At 32.2% G+C, this 14,896-nt stretch overlaps 2 protein-coding genes, 1 long non-coding RNA gene and 1 other non-coding gene across 4 annotated transcripts; 2 read left to right on the top strand and 2 right to left on the bottom strand.

Annotated features, from left to right (window-relative positions):
* Positions 1-27: 27 nt before the first annotated feature.
* On the top strand, positions 28-2,707 carry LOC103834635 (uncharacterized protein At2g24330). The gene is made up of 5 exons (XM_009110703.3): positions 28-786; positions 905-1,049; positions 1,118-1,227; positions 1,616-2,045; positions 2,141-2,707. The coding sequence occupies exons 1-5, from the start codon at positions 511-513 to the stop codon at positions 2,395-2,397; spliced, it is 1,218 nt and encodes a 405-aa protein (XP_009108951.1). The 5' UTR covers positions 28-510; the 3' UTR covers positions 2,398-2,707.
* On the top strand, positions 42-114 carry TRNAR-UCU. The gene has a single exon. It is a non-coding gene; the product is annotated as a tRNA-Arg (tRNA).
* Positions 2,500-7,479, bottom strand: LOC103834634 (protein arginine N-methyltransferase 1.5). The gene is made up of 23 exons (XM_033277605.1): positions 7,232-7,479; positions 7,033-7,153; positions 6,849-6,958; positions 6,680-6,769; positions 6,509-6,574; positions 6,247-6,326; positions 6,073-6,148; positions 5,900-5,986; positions 5,659-5,719; positions 5,391-5,482; positions 5,248-5,283; positions 5,064-5,132; positions 4,797-4,865; positions 4,629-4,682; positions 4,475-4,549; positions 4,287-4,379; positions 4,098-4,201; positions 3,949-3,997; positions 3,785-3,871; positions 3,565-3,670; positions 3,374-3,461; positions 3,177-3,270; positions 2,500-3,087 (listed from the first exon to the last, which is right to left on the bottom strand). The coding sequence occupies exons 1-23, from the start codon at positions 7,370-7,372 to the stop codon at positions 3,004-3,006; spliced, it is 1,932 nt and encodes a 643-aa protein (XP_033133496.1). The 5' UTR covers positions 7,373-7,479; the 3' UTR covers positions 2,500-3,003.
* A 3,482-nt stretch (positions 7,480-10,961) lies between these two features.
* On the bottom strand, positions 10,962-13,809 carry LOC117127253. Its single transcript, XR_004450165.1, has 2 exons — positions 11,343-13,809; positions 10,962-11,247 (listed from the first exon to the last, which is right to left on the bottom strand). It is a non-coding gene; the product is annotated as an uncharacterized LOC117127253 (long non-coding RNA).
* Between the last annotated feature and the right edge of the window lie 1,087 nt (positions 13,810-14,896).

Here is a 14,896-nt window from a genome sequence, read left to right as displayed (position 1 = left end):
TTTAAATAAATAATCTCTTCCTCATAGTGGAATAACAACAAGCACCCATGGCCTAATGGATAAGGCGCTTGACTTCTAATCAAGCGATTGTGGGTTCGAGTCCCACTGGGTGTGTCACTATCTGACAAAACTATATTTTTTTCTTCGGTAGTAACTTTTTTATAAACCGAACTTATGAGTTATGATCCCATAAGTTAACTGTGCTTACATTAGACGAAAATCAGAAACGTTAAAATAAAAAAAGAAATGATGAAAGGTTCGATGGAAACTGGGCCCAAATAGAGTTGGAAGAGAATGGGCAAGAAGAACTGGGCCCAATAGTCGAGTTTATGATACAGAAGCACGCGGGAATCACGTGCGTTGACGTCGTCGTGGCTTTACCGGTGTTCCTCCCTCTTCTCCTTTGGCTCGAGAGAGATGATGATGATGATGAAGCTGATGATCCTTCAAAATATTCAAATCCTTCGTCTCTAAGAGAAACTCCAGATCAATAAGGTAGTAATAAAGGACATGGCGCAGGAGCAGGAAGGAGCGGTGGCTGAGACACGTGATCAGAATGATTCCCCCGTCGCCACCGCAACCTCCGATGATAGCGTGAAGAAGAAACAAAATGGATTCTTCTCGCGTATTTGGAACGCGATGTTTAGAGACAAAGGAGACGATTTCGAGAAGAGGCTTGAGTACATCTCAAAGGAAGAAGCAAATGTTCTGTCAAGGATCAAGCGCAGATCGATCACATGGAGGAAACTCACTAGAAACCTCGTCCTTTCCTCCCTCTTCTTTGAGGTCAGCACTATTGATTTTGAATTTTGAATTTTTGATGTTTTGATCATTTGCATATTCATCATTTAGTTGTTTTCAAGCCCTGTCCTTTGAATAGGTTGCTAAAAATGCTTCCTTTCAGGTAATTGCAGTGGGGTATGCGATCATGGCAACCAGAACTAAGGATTTGGATTGGAAGATGAGGAGTTTCCGGATCTTGCCTATGTTTCTATTACCTGCTCTCTCTGCTCTTGCTTATTCCTCCATCGTCACTTTCTCAAAGATGTGTGAGTCTTGTGTTTGATAGGCTCTTGTATGTTTGTATTTTCTTCTCTGTGTAAAACTTGTTGTATAGTTGACCGCAGAGATCAAAGGACTTTGGAAAAGCTTCGAGCAGAGAGGTTGGATAAGATCAATGAGCTTAAGGAAAGGACCAATTTTTACATCACGCAACAACTTATTGAGGTAAGGTAACCAAGGGAGTTTTGTGAGTGTGGTTAACATCTTGGTTTGTTTGCCATTTCTTTATTTGCTCGTATTGGTTTGATCAAGTACTGATGCTTTGAGTGCTTATCACTTGTAGTTACTATGTGTTCAAACTTCAAAGTTTGTTTGCTGTATTTGGGATGATGGCGAATATGAACGTAGATAGGGTTGGCAGATGGAATTCATTTACCACGGTGACAAGCATCCCATAAGAAAACATTAGTTGTTTTGAAAGTAATTCTTTTATGCGTGGCATATTGGTGCAGTATGTTCTAATAATTGATAATGCTTGTCACTGTGACTTGAGGTCTTTGATAGCTTACTACTGCAGCTACAGCTGGTGCTAACATGGGCCTTTTTGATGCAGAGATATGACCCCGATCCTGCGGCTAAAGCAGCAGCTGCAACTGTCCTAGCCTCCAAATTAGGTGCTGACTCTGGCTTAAAAGTAGTGTTAGGAGATGAATCCCTAGTCGATCCAGCTTGGGGAAAGAGCAATGACATGGAGGTTAACCAATCACGAGGGCTGAGGAATCGAAGACATCCGAATGCTAGACCCCACAGTTCTGCAAGCACTTCAACACATCATTCTGATGATGAGTCTCGCCATTCTGGGGCAAGCGAGAGATTACTCGGCACCGCAGAGCAAAACCAGCAGATGGATCTCACGCATTACAGTCCTGAGGGATATGCGGCTCCCGATGGCAGTTGGATCTCACGCATCGCGGCTCTCCTTGTTGGCGAAGACCCTACACAGTCATTTGCAATTATTTGTGAAAATTGTCATATGCACAACGGTAAATGAATCTCTAAACATCATTCGTTACTTGAATCATTACAATATATTACTGGCTTCTAACATGGTTTTGCAATGTGTTTCATAATTCGGCAGGACTTGCTAGGAAAGAGGATTTCGCATACATTACGTATTATTGCCCTCACTGTAACGCCCTGAACAAACCGAAGTATTCAGAGGAGAATCCACTTCTTCTTCCTCCTGTTCCCGCTCCACTGGTCACAGACTCCCCGTCATTGATTGAAACCAGTGAATTGGTTAATAGCAGCAGCTCGTCTAGTGAACGTGGGAATAGTCCCATTCCAGAAAGAAAGGAGGAAACTGCGACTACTGAGACCGGAACACCCAGCTGAGTAATCCAGTAAGCTGAAAGAAGGCTTTTGTCTGCTTTGTGTTACAGAGAGAGGGAGAGATTATGTGTGTGTATATGTGCATGTGAGTACACGTTCAGGTAATTTTTTTGCTATGAATTGCTAATAAGGTGCTTACAGTTTTGGTTATACAAGAAGACAACATGGTTTTGGTGGGTAAATATTACGATTCCAATGTGGTAAACGATGATTGTTATACGTTTTGGGGGTTTAATTCTTTTTAATTTGATTTACATTTGTCCACTCTAAAAATTTGGATCATATTTGATTTAAATACTATTAGTTACAGTTTCTTCATTTTGTATATAATCTTCAAAATTAAATTTTAATGAAAGATTTGACTTACTTGTGAATTAGACTTCAGTCATAAGTTCAAAAGAGATTTGATCACTTAGGTATTTTGTCATAAGGTCGAAAGACATTCGAGTCACTTATAAACTTTTATCTTTTGTCGTAAGGTCAAATGAGATTTGATATACTTGCAACACTTGGTGTTTTGTCATAATGTCAAAAGAAATTTGATTAATTCGACATAAAAATACAGCAGAATGAAATTACATAACTTCATCATCTCAGTATCCTCTGATCCTAAAGGCCGACCCAGTAGGAACGGCCATTGGTGTTGTGCATCGGAGATGGAGTAGGTGAAGACACTGACCATTCATACCAAACCTGAACCCGAATATCAGAGAATCAATAATAGTTCCCAGGACGATGGAAGTATAGTTGTATAATAATTGTGGTTTTAACAATCTGTATACCTTCTTCGAACCACAACACCTCCAAAAGTGTACTTCTAATGGAGAATTTGGGTGAACCTCCACAGGCTTCCTCAGTGGGAAAAAGATGGGGAACCTGCCAGTAAGAACACCATATTAAATAGGTTTTCTTTTTCTTCTTTAAAGCAAGAGGGAGGTTCAACTGCCTAAATGTCATACTCAAAACATTAAGCCATTACCAGCTGAACATGTTTGGTGTTTCTGTTGTAGGCTCGATCCCAAGATGGACATCTTTATACAGGACGGAATCAAAATAGCCAGCGAATCCTGTTTTTGTTGTGTTATGTATGATCACATCAGAATAGAAAAAACGGAGATAATAATTCCCATTTTAGCTGACAAAAGACTAGTAAAGCTTGTAGCCTTGTACCATGCACCAAGGCTGAGCCAGCGTCGCTTGGTAGATTGAAACGAAGCTTTTTGTAGCGTTGGTTGTTGGCTTTTGTTGAGAAGTTTGGATGAGCAAAGGTGAAAACCTAATTAAGATCAAAACAAAATACCTGAGATCGAAAGATCTACAAGAGTTGCATATATGTACTCAAAGAGAACGCCTTAAGCTATTTTAAGCAATCCTGAAGAGAGACACTCACAGGTTGAGAAGGAGCAAGTCTAGCTACACTGTGCAGTTTGACGACATAAGGAGTTTCAAAGTGCGCAAGATCTTTATGGGCCTTAACCTGCCACAATTAGTGTAAAAGACTTAAGTTGAATTGAAAAATTCTTGTGAGAAAAAGTACACAGCGGATGGACCTACGTCATTGTAAAGCTTCGAAGCTGTTACAGGTTGTATGAAACTTGTATACCTACAGAAGAACAGATGTAATATCCTTAAAGCTTTAAAACTGGACGAGCAGCATAGTTATATTTAAATGGAAATTCAACTTAGCGAAGGAGTACACATACGAGGATGGTATTGAGATTCCATCTGGTTTCAGAAACCTTTGGGCTCCATCAAGACACTCTGGAGAGAGCTCATTGTCTCCAAAAGAACCCAGCAGTTCGCTAACCTGAAGAACAGAGGCAATCAAGAATTTAGATGAACTGTATAATACTATAATGTTGGTATTCCTAATAAAATCTGTACATACTGACCAATATATCAGCTTTTTCAGGAGCAGTCCAAAATCGCATGTCGCATGATATTATCGTAACAATGCCTTCCCACCCTTCCATCTTGACCAAATTCTATCAGAAAAGATAAAGATAACTCTCTTGAGTTACTAAACCTGCTGCACACATCCGAAAGAAACGACATAAAACTTAGCATTGTCACAACTCACATGGAGAGTTACAACTGCATTAGGATTCTTTTCAACCGCATACACTTTCAACTTGCGATCAGTTTCTTCAGCTGCCTATGAAACCAATGAACACAATCGATTAATAAACAGTGTCTCATTGTGACCATCGTGGAGTTGCATCATATGTTTTTACCTGCAACGATGCCCTAACAAGGGGTCCTCTTCCTGCTCCCACAACCATCAAGACCTACAAACTATAACTTTAGTATTACTGAGGTACTTTATATTGTTCCAAAAAAAAACTTATAAATGCAAATGCCATATGTAAGCTACGAAAGTAAAACATTGACATGTAACATACAGTAGTTAACTCAGACGCTTTGTCATCAGGGACCCTATCCACCAAGGCTTTGGCAACTGCTCTTTGATACTAGCAACAAAAAGATGGACAAAAGTTAGGCATAAAAAAAGAACCAACCAAGCAAAATATTAGTATGAATTGTATAACAAAATCATCCTGGTCTCCTCCCTTCTGCTACCCGAAGCAGAAACAGAAGGGGGTCGTCAAGAAAAGAGAGGTTTTAGAATTTAAAATGTGAAGGAAATAAAACAAGCATACGCAACATACTTGGATGTATTTAATAGAGTCTCTCTCAAATGTCTCATAGGTTTGCGCTTCAAGGTTATCCATCAGAGGCTGTAGTTAAAAACAGTAGAAGCTCTTTTTACAGTAAGAATGGAGCACTTTCATGACAGTGTAAGGCATTAATGTGAAAAAACAGAAGTCACTATACTTATGAAGAGAGAATAACCTGCAGGGGTGCCTGCAAAAAATCCCTGTAGCCAAGCTGTAAAAAAAATAAGACAAGAATTGAGTTTTGTTCTGCCTGAATGCATCTCTGGTGATAAAAAGAAAAAGAAATAGAGGGATGAGGTAAAGGATCCAACAAATGACCTCTATGCGTTCCTGTTCAGGAAGTGGTTCCATTTTCTGGAACAGATAAGCAACATAATCCAGATATGACCGCAGGGGATGCTTCTGTGTACCTGAGAAACAAAACATTTGGGAACTTGTCAAAAGACAACACTATATACAACTATCAAAACATGGAACGGATGTTTTTATAAACGATGCCGATCATAAACTGAACCACTATAAAACAAGCCCGGACGGAGGATAACAGCTAAGTGTTAGCGGAGGAAGAAAAAAACGGAAAATTAACCTTCAGTGTTAGAATCAGAAGCCTTTTGAAGATTATGAACAGGCTTTCCAGAAACTACAACCTGCAATTACAAGATTGATGACAATGAGCCTTAGGACGAGACAACATATATTTATGAATGAAAAGAGGATTCTTATCACAGAATGACATACTCAGTAAAAAAAGCTGATCAGATAAAGAGTAAAAATTATTGGCATTTATATTTAGTGTTCTACGTATCAAAGACAAGAATATAAATTACCTGGACAGCATGATCAAAAAATCCTGCTATTAGCTTTTGATGGCGTTTTGACAAGCAAGGATAACCACGAGCATTTGTTAAGAAAGACTGCACACCCAAATTAGAAGCATTTTGTGATTCACAGAACAACAAAACCGATTTTTTAAAATGTGGTAAGAAGGTGAGGGACTTACATCAGTGCTTATTATGGCTGCTCTCACAGACTCTCCCATCCAGCGTCCTAGTGAAGTTTCAGAGGGTAGGTTACTCCTGCATAAAGGAAATGGTGTTATGTTTGCAGAGGGAAAAAAAAAAAACATTTAGAGTCCACATTAACAAAAAACAATCACGAGTTTCTCTCAACTCACATAACATCAAGAGCAACAGACAGCTTACTGTCATGCTCACAAAGAAGACGAAACAAATTCCATAGTTCCCAGGAATCATTCTGCATAAACGCGACTATTTATTAGAGCCAACATGACATAACAAAAATGATACAAAAAACACCAAGGCACAAGATATTCATTTGTGTTTTTATAGGTTTATAAGACATTCATTTGTAACACAAGCAGTCTCAAAAAGTAAGAACAATCTAAAGTTTGCATCAACTGTGATACAACGTCTTACCAGACCCTCTGAGGTAGCATCCATTGAATCTCCATCAGACTTCACCAGTGGAACCCTCAGCCATAACTTCATAGCAGAATCACATTCAAACAAAACAAAAGAATAAGAAACAAACTATTAAAGCTGGAATGAAAAATTCTCTTTAAAGAAAGCAAAAGACTCATAAACCACCTGCAAGTTACCCAGCCCTTGTAGGATTTGGTTCACACATCTAGCATAATTGGCACACGAGGTCCCTTTAGGGGTAGGGAGAAGGCACGCCTGCAACAAACAACAAACATTAGCAATGCGCAATTCCTCCTCATTCATCAACAATCAAACCCACGGATTCACAAATCACCTGCAAGGAGAGATGTGTAGCCCAGGCTATCTCTTGCTTCAAAGTGGTTTCTGAGTCCATCCTCAAGACTTCATCTTCAGAATCCAAGTCAATCCACGAACTAACCTTTCCTAGAAAAATGAAAAAATGACCACTAATCAAAACCCATCATTGATAACATAGGGAAAAGCAAAGAGGATCGTACCAACGACATGGCTGCTCCACTGAGAAGGTGCCAAAACTAAGTCAGAGCCAGAGACTGGAAGAGCCTGAGTATCCGAAGAACCGTTTGCTTCCACCAAGCTCGGCCTATACGAAGGGTTCATCTGTAGTCGTAAAGCAAAAAGGGAAGTCAGGGAGAGAGATGAATCCAGAGGGAAGTAATAGTAATGAAAGAAACAAACCAGAGGAGCAAGGACATAGTCGAATCCGCCGGTGGAGATGTGGAAGGAGAGAAGAGAAGGAACATCGTCGGAGAAATCAGTCTCGACGCCGCAGTACATGGACTCGCTGCTCTCCCATCCTCCTCTCTCTCCGAGCGGCATCTCTCTCTCGATCGAGCTAACAAGGAGTGAAGGAAGGAGTCGCAGCTGGAAATGATTATTTCGATGACGAAAGGGTTTTTGAGAGGTTTTAATGTTTGTTTACAGATGTTGCAGTTTATATTGGGCTTTTGAATATAATTGTTAGCCCATTTAAACTATAGGATGTGCATTTGGATATCTTTCTCGTTTAAGTGTTTAATGCATTAAACTAGTTGACTGTTGACAAAAAAAAAAAAAACTAGTTGACTTTAATCCGTGGGTGCGGATGTTATTTTAGTTTGTAATATATAATATTTATAGTTGTTTTCAATTAATACATTTTTGACTTTGTTCAAAAGTAATATATATATACACACACACATATATATATATATATATATTGCATTGTTGTTTGATCTAATACATTTTGACTATATTGTTTAAATATTTATAAGTTATGTCGGTTGCTTATTTGGTTTTGTATATTGACGTAATTAAAAATATTAAATAACTTGTATATTAGATAAATTATTTTTAATTCCATTTATATTAAACCTATTTAATCTATTAAGTTTTATAATTTATATAAATTATTTTTATAAAAAAATTAAGTTTATTTTAATTTTTTACTTTATATTTTTAATTTTTGTAATAAATATTATTTTTAAAATAGGAATACTGTAATATAATTATTTTACATAAACTGATGTTCTATATTAATATTAAAAACAAAATATATTATAAAGTTTTGGTGAATATTTGTTTATAAAACGACAATATTGTAACAATTATTTTGCAGAAATATTTAAAAATGGACCTTTAACATTTATATATGAATTTGACAAAATTTAGTTGTCCCATCAATTTAATTTTTTGGCGCAAAGACCTACAACACAATTTTATTCTTGTATCTAAAAAAGTCATGATAATTTTTTGTTAAGCTTGTTTTTTTAAAACTAAATCACAAATATTAGATTGTAGTTGAAATATGTGAAGTATAATAAATAAGATATCAAGTGATTTTGTCGACAAAAGATATCACGTGATTTTAGGAAACTAATATTAAAGCTAGTGTATTTAGCGTGATATAAGGTTTTTAGCAACCATTTATTTCATTTAATTTATGTATATTTATAGTATTATGTCAGTGGCAATTCCTTATAATTATTTAGGAAAAATTAGGGTTAAGTAATAAATGTACTTCGGTTTTAATAGATTAGATATACGGTCCTTTTCAGATTTAAAGAAGTAATCTGAAGCTCCCTATTTCAGATTCCAAGTTTTTCAGATTTAAGTATTTGTGTAGTTTCATCATTCTGTTTAAAAAGATTTCTAAACTGCATAGCTTAGGGTGTTAAAAAAAAAAACTGCATAGCTTGGGAAAATCTTGAATATTAGATTTGTGTAAAGCATCTAAAGGGAAACAACTATAGTCACACGTTGATAAAGCATCTACTTGTCTAGCAAAACAGAGCATCCGTTTCTCTGTTTTATTCAATCACCCTGTTTGAGAGTCCATTTCCTACATACTAGGGACTAGGCTTGGGCATTCGGGTATCCGTTGGCATTCGGATCGGGTTTTTCAGATTTTGGTTTTCTTTTATAACATCTTTTAGGTCTCATTCTAGTAAATTTGCAAGTACGGGTCGGGTTTGGATATAACACATCGAGTTCGGATCGGTTTTGTATCATATCATAGAACCCATAAACTAATCATATATAATTCGGATTCGGGTTATATCGAATCGGTTCGGATATACCCAAAATAAAATTTAAAAGCAAAACATAAGAAATATATATTTATTTATATATAATTAAGTATTTAAGGTAGTTATTTTGGACATTCGGATCGGTTTCTTCGGATATTTTTTTAGATTTTTTGGTTTTTCGGGTCCCGTTCGGATTCGATTAATAATACTTCGGGTTCGGATATGTTTTGTACCGCCTTACAAGATCCACTTGGATATTTTTTACATTTCGGACCAGATACGGATCGGGTTTTTGGGTTCGGGTTTAGTTCGGATTTCGGGTTACGGATATTATGCCCAGGCCTACTAGGGACTATTACGTATGCTTTAGCTCTCGGATGTTTGAGACTCTGCGATTGCAATTGCCAGTAAGAAATTGACATGCTACTCTAAACTCCCTCATTCATTGAAGATAATAGAAGATGAATTTTGCCTTGTTTGCAATCAAAATCTCGTTCTTATGATATGATTAGTTAAGATCGATTCAAATTCAAATATATCGCAGAGGATAAAAGAGAGGCACCTCGTCCTCACGTCTCACACATTCGTTTTTACTACCATCTCTAGATCTCTTGTTCTTTAAGAGCAATAACTGTGATCTGATGTTCGGACGTTGAGTAAGACGACAGATGCGACTTAGAAAGAGAGGAAAAGAGGATATAAAAAGGGATACAAATTCTCAAATAACAAATTTATGTAACAGCTGGAGTAACAAAAAATAATACTTCATTTGTTTCACAATACATGATGTTTTCTTTTGATGCAAAAATATTAATAATTTTTTTTTTCTTCTAAAAAGTAAATTTAAAAATATATTTTAAAAATTATTCAACCAATTATAGAAATAACTGCAAAATCTGATTGGTTACACATTTTTTAATAAAATTAAAGATAATATCAAAATATGAAAATATCATCTATTTTGAAACAAAAAAAACATCTTCTAAAACATCAATCTATTATGAAACGGATGAAATAATAATTAGAGTTAAAATTAAATTCATGGAAGGGGTGGGAAGAAGATGTAAACCTCGTACCGCCGCACGTATATTGGAGATTTAAGGTTTTTTGAGACGGCAACAAAACTGAAGAGCGAGAAAGAAAGAAAGCAATTAGTCATGAACTCTTGGTCGTGAGTCTTTTGACATAGTTAATAGATTACGTGAATAAGTTAGATGAATTGATTGATCTGAAGAAAAAATTGACGTGGATGATCTAAATGAATTAAAAACCTTATATTTATTTTAAAACCTTGTATTTATTTAATATATTTATCACATATTTTCACAAAATTATCCATTTAACAATCTAATCTATTAAAATAGGAGTACAAAATTAGATTATCCCTTAGTTTTCCACTATATTTACAATGGCATGCCACTGAAGTTATTAATTAACCTATCTTTTAGGATTTTTGTCTTTTCTCTTCAATTAATGTATTTCCAAAATCAAATTCTAACTAAAAAATCATGGCAACAATAATTAATAAACCTAACTTTTAATATTTTTTGTCTTTTCCTTTTTATTATACATATGTGTATTTGAAAATAATTAATTTCATATATACATTTCGTAATTACATACATTATACGATAATTATTTTACTAATTCCACATATACATAATAAATAGTATACAACAATTTCATTATACATAATCATAAAATTTTGATCCATAAAAACAGTTTATACAATAATTTCATTATATATAATCATAAAATTTTGATCCATAAAAAATAAAAATACATTTGTGTGATTTTACAGGTCGTATTCTAAATAAATGGATGATATAATTAAGGGTTTACATGATAAAATAAAACTACTTAATATAAACTATAAAATTATTGTGTTTATAAATGTCATATTAAAAAAAAATTAAACGGGTAAATTTTAAAATATATATTATCACTTATACAAATAAATATTCATTTATCAAAAAACTAACACCTGCGCGGATGCGCGGGTCAAGCTCTAGTTATATTTACAACGACAGTTACGAGGTCCGAAAACATTAGGATCGTCCAAACATTCTCCAACGCCATTATAATGCCTGGCGCAGTCCTGAGTGCAAAAAAACATTTCACAGTCCTGTTCTTGGTCAATGGTTATTTCACATAGCATTCCCTCGGATTTTTCAACCATTAAACATACTAGAAAAGCAAAGCATCGACAAAATAAAATAAATAAATCACTTACTTAGATAAATCGTAATTTTTTTTAATTGGAAATGAGAAATTGAAATTACCCGAGAATATAATCACTAGTAGAAGAAAAAAAGAACATGATAACTTGGCCATGATCAATATTATCTGTTTGATATTTTTCTTTTCAAATGACTTTGGTCTATTAATGATTATATGTCTATATATACAGGTTGTAAAATATGGGATGTTCTTTTTCTCTTTGTTAATTTTTTATCACATAAAATAAAAATATATACTTAAATGAGAAAAACAATACATATAATAAATTATATCAGATTTTACTTATAATAGACTTTTGACCACTAAAGATATCATTAGCGAAATAAAATATAAAATAATCAGTCAGTTTAATTAGCCAGTTCATTTAAATATAGATGTGAGGTCAACAAATTTTAGGAGTTACAAAAAGAAACTAGGCATCTCTTATGGAAATAATCATTTAAATAATACAGTATAAGTGTATAATTAGTCAAATGTAATTAATACATTTTTGTTTTGTCATATCTTAGTTATCATCATAATTTTATTTTATTTAGTAATATAACTAAATTAATATTTTTAGTTAATTCAAAATTTAAAGCAAAAATAAATATATCACATTAGTTGTTTTATACTTATCATTTTTATTTCATAACAATTCAGTGAATAATATAATTAAATGAATATTATAAATTAGATAAAAATTTAACCAAGATAAATATCATAGATATTTTATACTAACATTTGTAATAGTGTTATTTTTAATTTCAATTGGTATTTTACATAAATTAACTTTTTTAAAAAGATAAAAGTTTATATAATTCAAAATTTTAATCAAACAAGCATAAAATCTAAATGTGATCAAATAATTTTAGGAACAATATATAAACAGTTATTTCTTTTCAGTTTTTCATCTTAAATTTAAATGAATTAGTCAATTAAAACAAATACTATGTATAAAAAAATTCAAAAATTTTAATGTTAAATCTTGGTGTTGTATTGAAGATAAAATAAAATAAAACATCATAATAATAATAATAAAAAAAAAATATATATATATATATAATATTATTTTAACATCAAATTTAGTGTCTTAGTCAAAGTTGCTCTGTTGACCAAAAAAAAAGTTGCTCTAAATCATTTCTTTTAACCTCAAAATGAGAAGTCTGGATATCTCTCGCCTGACAAAGGTACGGTTTTCTTCCATGAAGCCAGTGCCTCATCTTCTCTCCATCTGTCGACCTAGTAGCGAACATTTCTCTGGTGGTGCTTATGCTCCTCTTAATGGTAGAAAGTCCCACCCCTGCTAGAAAGAGTTTCTCTCTGTTTCTCTAATCAATATAAACGCTCTTTGTCTATCCCATTTATCAATATCATAACATTTGTAGCAATCAAATAATCATTGTGTTAACATAATCCTCTAGTTTTTTTTTGGATGAAATGTTATATTTTTAATCATCAGGAGAACGAATAGTTATGTACAAAAATTGAGAAAAAAATAATTATAGCCTAAGAGTGTGCATGGAACCAGAATCCTCTAGTTTTTTTCCCAAGTCATGGCAAAAATGTTCATGTATAAGATATTTCAACTAATCATTTTCAAATAATATATGCTCGTTCGTTTATATATTAACATACTAGGATAAAGACCTGCGAAAGCGCATGATGAATTTATATAAAAATTATTTAAGAAATATCGTATGGAAAAATAAAATTTATATTCTTGATCAAATAAATATTTTTGGCTCTTAAAAAAATTTTAAAAAATATTTTTGTTAATTACATAATTTGTTTACTGATGAGCTCATCTCATTTTTAAAAATATTTTAGGTAAAAAAATCACTTATCGCATAAGAACCTAACGTTTAGGCCAAAAAATCTCAGACCTACTATTTGATTACAATGAAACTATGTCATATCGGTTTTATATCACAATTAAGAAATTTAAAAGTTAATTATAGTTATGAGAAGTTTACGTTCGCGTGCCCATCCTATATATCTTCAATATGTTTTTTTCATTTTTGTGTCGTTTTTTTCATTTTAGTTATTACTCGATATAAATATTGATTTTTGAGTTTATTCTCATTTCATTATTTTGTTTTGGCCTGAGATTTAGAATATGTTTAAGATTTAAAATTATTAAAGAGATACATACTTAGGTTAAGATCCGCGCCTTGAACAGAATACATATTTTATATTATTACTTATTTTATGTTTTATGCATATTATGAAATAATAAAATAATAAGTATATATTAAATAACTAAGAAATCAGTTACTATTATGTAATAAATAGTGTACGCATATAAATTAAACGGTCGTATAGGGTAAATAAATTAAAACAATCAATATTATCTATCGTATATGATATATAATTAAATTTAAACGATACTAACATATATATATAGTATACATTACTTTTAATATGAATATTTACTAAATGAAGTTTCTACTGATTTTATGATTATTTGCATAATTTTGTAACAAAATTTTACACCAACGATTTTTTTTTAAAATGTGGAATGTTTAGTGGTTTCAATAATTTATAATCATTTAAAAAAATATTTCAAAATTTAAATATTAATTTTTCAGTATGTGTTCAACGCATATATGAAAATATAAGTATGTATTTTCATAAGATGTACAGTTTAATTTTAAAAAATATGATATATATATATTAACATAAACACCTATTAAAATAAAAGGGCAATTGTCAATAATAGCACCTTTTGAAGTTTATGTTTCAAAAATAGCACTATAAGGAGAAAGTCACAAAAATGACATTCATTAAAGAGTAAAATATCCCTAATACCCTTGGTTTAAAATTAAATAAACAAACAAAAATAAATAAAAATAATTAAAATAAAAATAAAAAAAATGAAAAAAATAATTTTTTTTTATAGTTTCAGATTATATGTTTTCAGATTCGAAATTTTTATAATTTTTTTTTTGAAATTTTTTTTTTTCGAAATTTTTTTTATTTTTTTTTCAAATTTTCTTTTTATAATTTAAAAATACTTTTTGAAACTGCTTTTAAAATTTTTATTTTTTATTTTAGTATTTATTTTTTATAAAATTTTAAACCCTAATTCCAAAACCCCACCCCTTAACTCTAAACCCTAAGGTTTGGATTAATTAACCCAAGGGGTATAAGTGTATATTTACCTCTTTAATGAAACCTATTTTTGTGACTTTGAGCCTTGAGTGCTACTTTGGGAACAAAAACTTGGTTTGGTGCTATCTTAGTCTTTTTCTCTAAAATAAAATGATTTATTCATATAATTTTATAATCATTGTATCTTATTATAGAAAATAATTTAAACCTTAATCACAAAAGTTTATGTGAGACTTATAACAGTTTTAGTAATTTATACTCGTTTTGAAAAATTCAAAAAACAACATATACAAAAAAATCTAATTTTTTATTATATGATTCATGTAATTGTGTAATTTATTTTAATAATAAATAATTAAACAAAAATGATAGAAAGTATACAGATTGTTAGCAAATCTTTATTATTTAATCTTAATCACATTAGATAATTTCGTAGGTTTTATTTAAGGAAAAATATATAATAATTTCAATTTGATAAATAAATGGTCCATAATGGGCATAC

This window comes from Brassica rapa, chromosome A08, assembly GCF_000309985.2.
Source record: "Brassica rapa cultivar Chiifu-401-42 chromosome A08, CAAS_Brap_v3.01, whole genome shotgun sequence".
Taxonomy (NCBI): Eukaryota; Viridiplantae; Streptophyta; class Magnoliopsida; order Brassicales; family Brassicaceae; genus Brassica; species Brassica rapa.
The sequence above is the reverse complement of the archived record's forward strand: the minus strand, read 5'-3'. Positions and strand labels throughout refer to the sequence as shown.

Excerpts from the sequence above, each read along its gene's own strand:
- LOC103834635 (XM_009110703.3), top strand. The coding sequence starts at position 511 with ATGGCGCAGGAGCAGGAAGGAGCGGTGGCTGAGACACGTGATCAGAAT. Across the intron at positions 787-904 it reads TTTCCTCCCTCTTCTTTGAG|GTAATTGCAGTGGGGTATGC; the intron begins GTCAGCACTATT and ends GCTTCCTTTCAG. Across the intron at positions 1,050-1,117 it reads CGTCACTTTCTCAAAGATGT|TTGACCGCAGAGATCAAAGG; the intron begins GTGAGTCTTGTG and ends CTTGTTGTATAG.
- LOC103834634 (XM_033277605.1), bottom strand. The coding sequence starts at position 7,372 with ATGCCGCTCGGAGAGAGAGGAGGATGGGAGAGCAGCGAGTCCATGTAC. Across the intron at positions 6,959-7,032 it reads GTGGAGCAGCCATGTCGTTG|GAAAGGTTAGTTCGTGGATT; the intron begins GTACGATCCTCT and ends TCATTTTTCTAG. Across the intron at positions 3,271-3,373 it reads ACACCAAACATGTTCAGCTG|GTTCCCCATCTTTTTCCCAC; the intron begins GTAATGGCTTAA and ends TCTTACTGGCAG.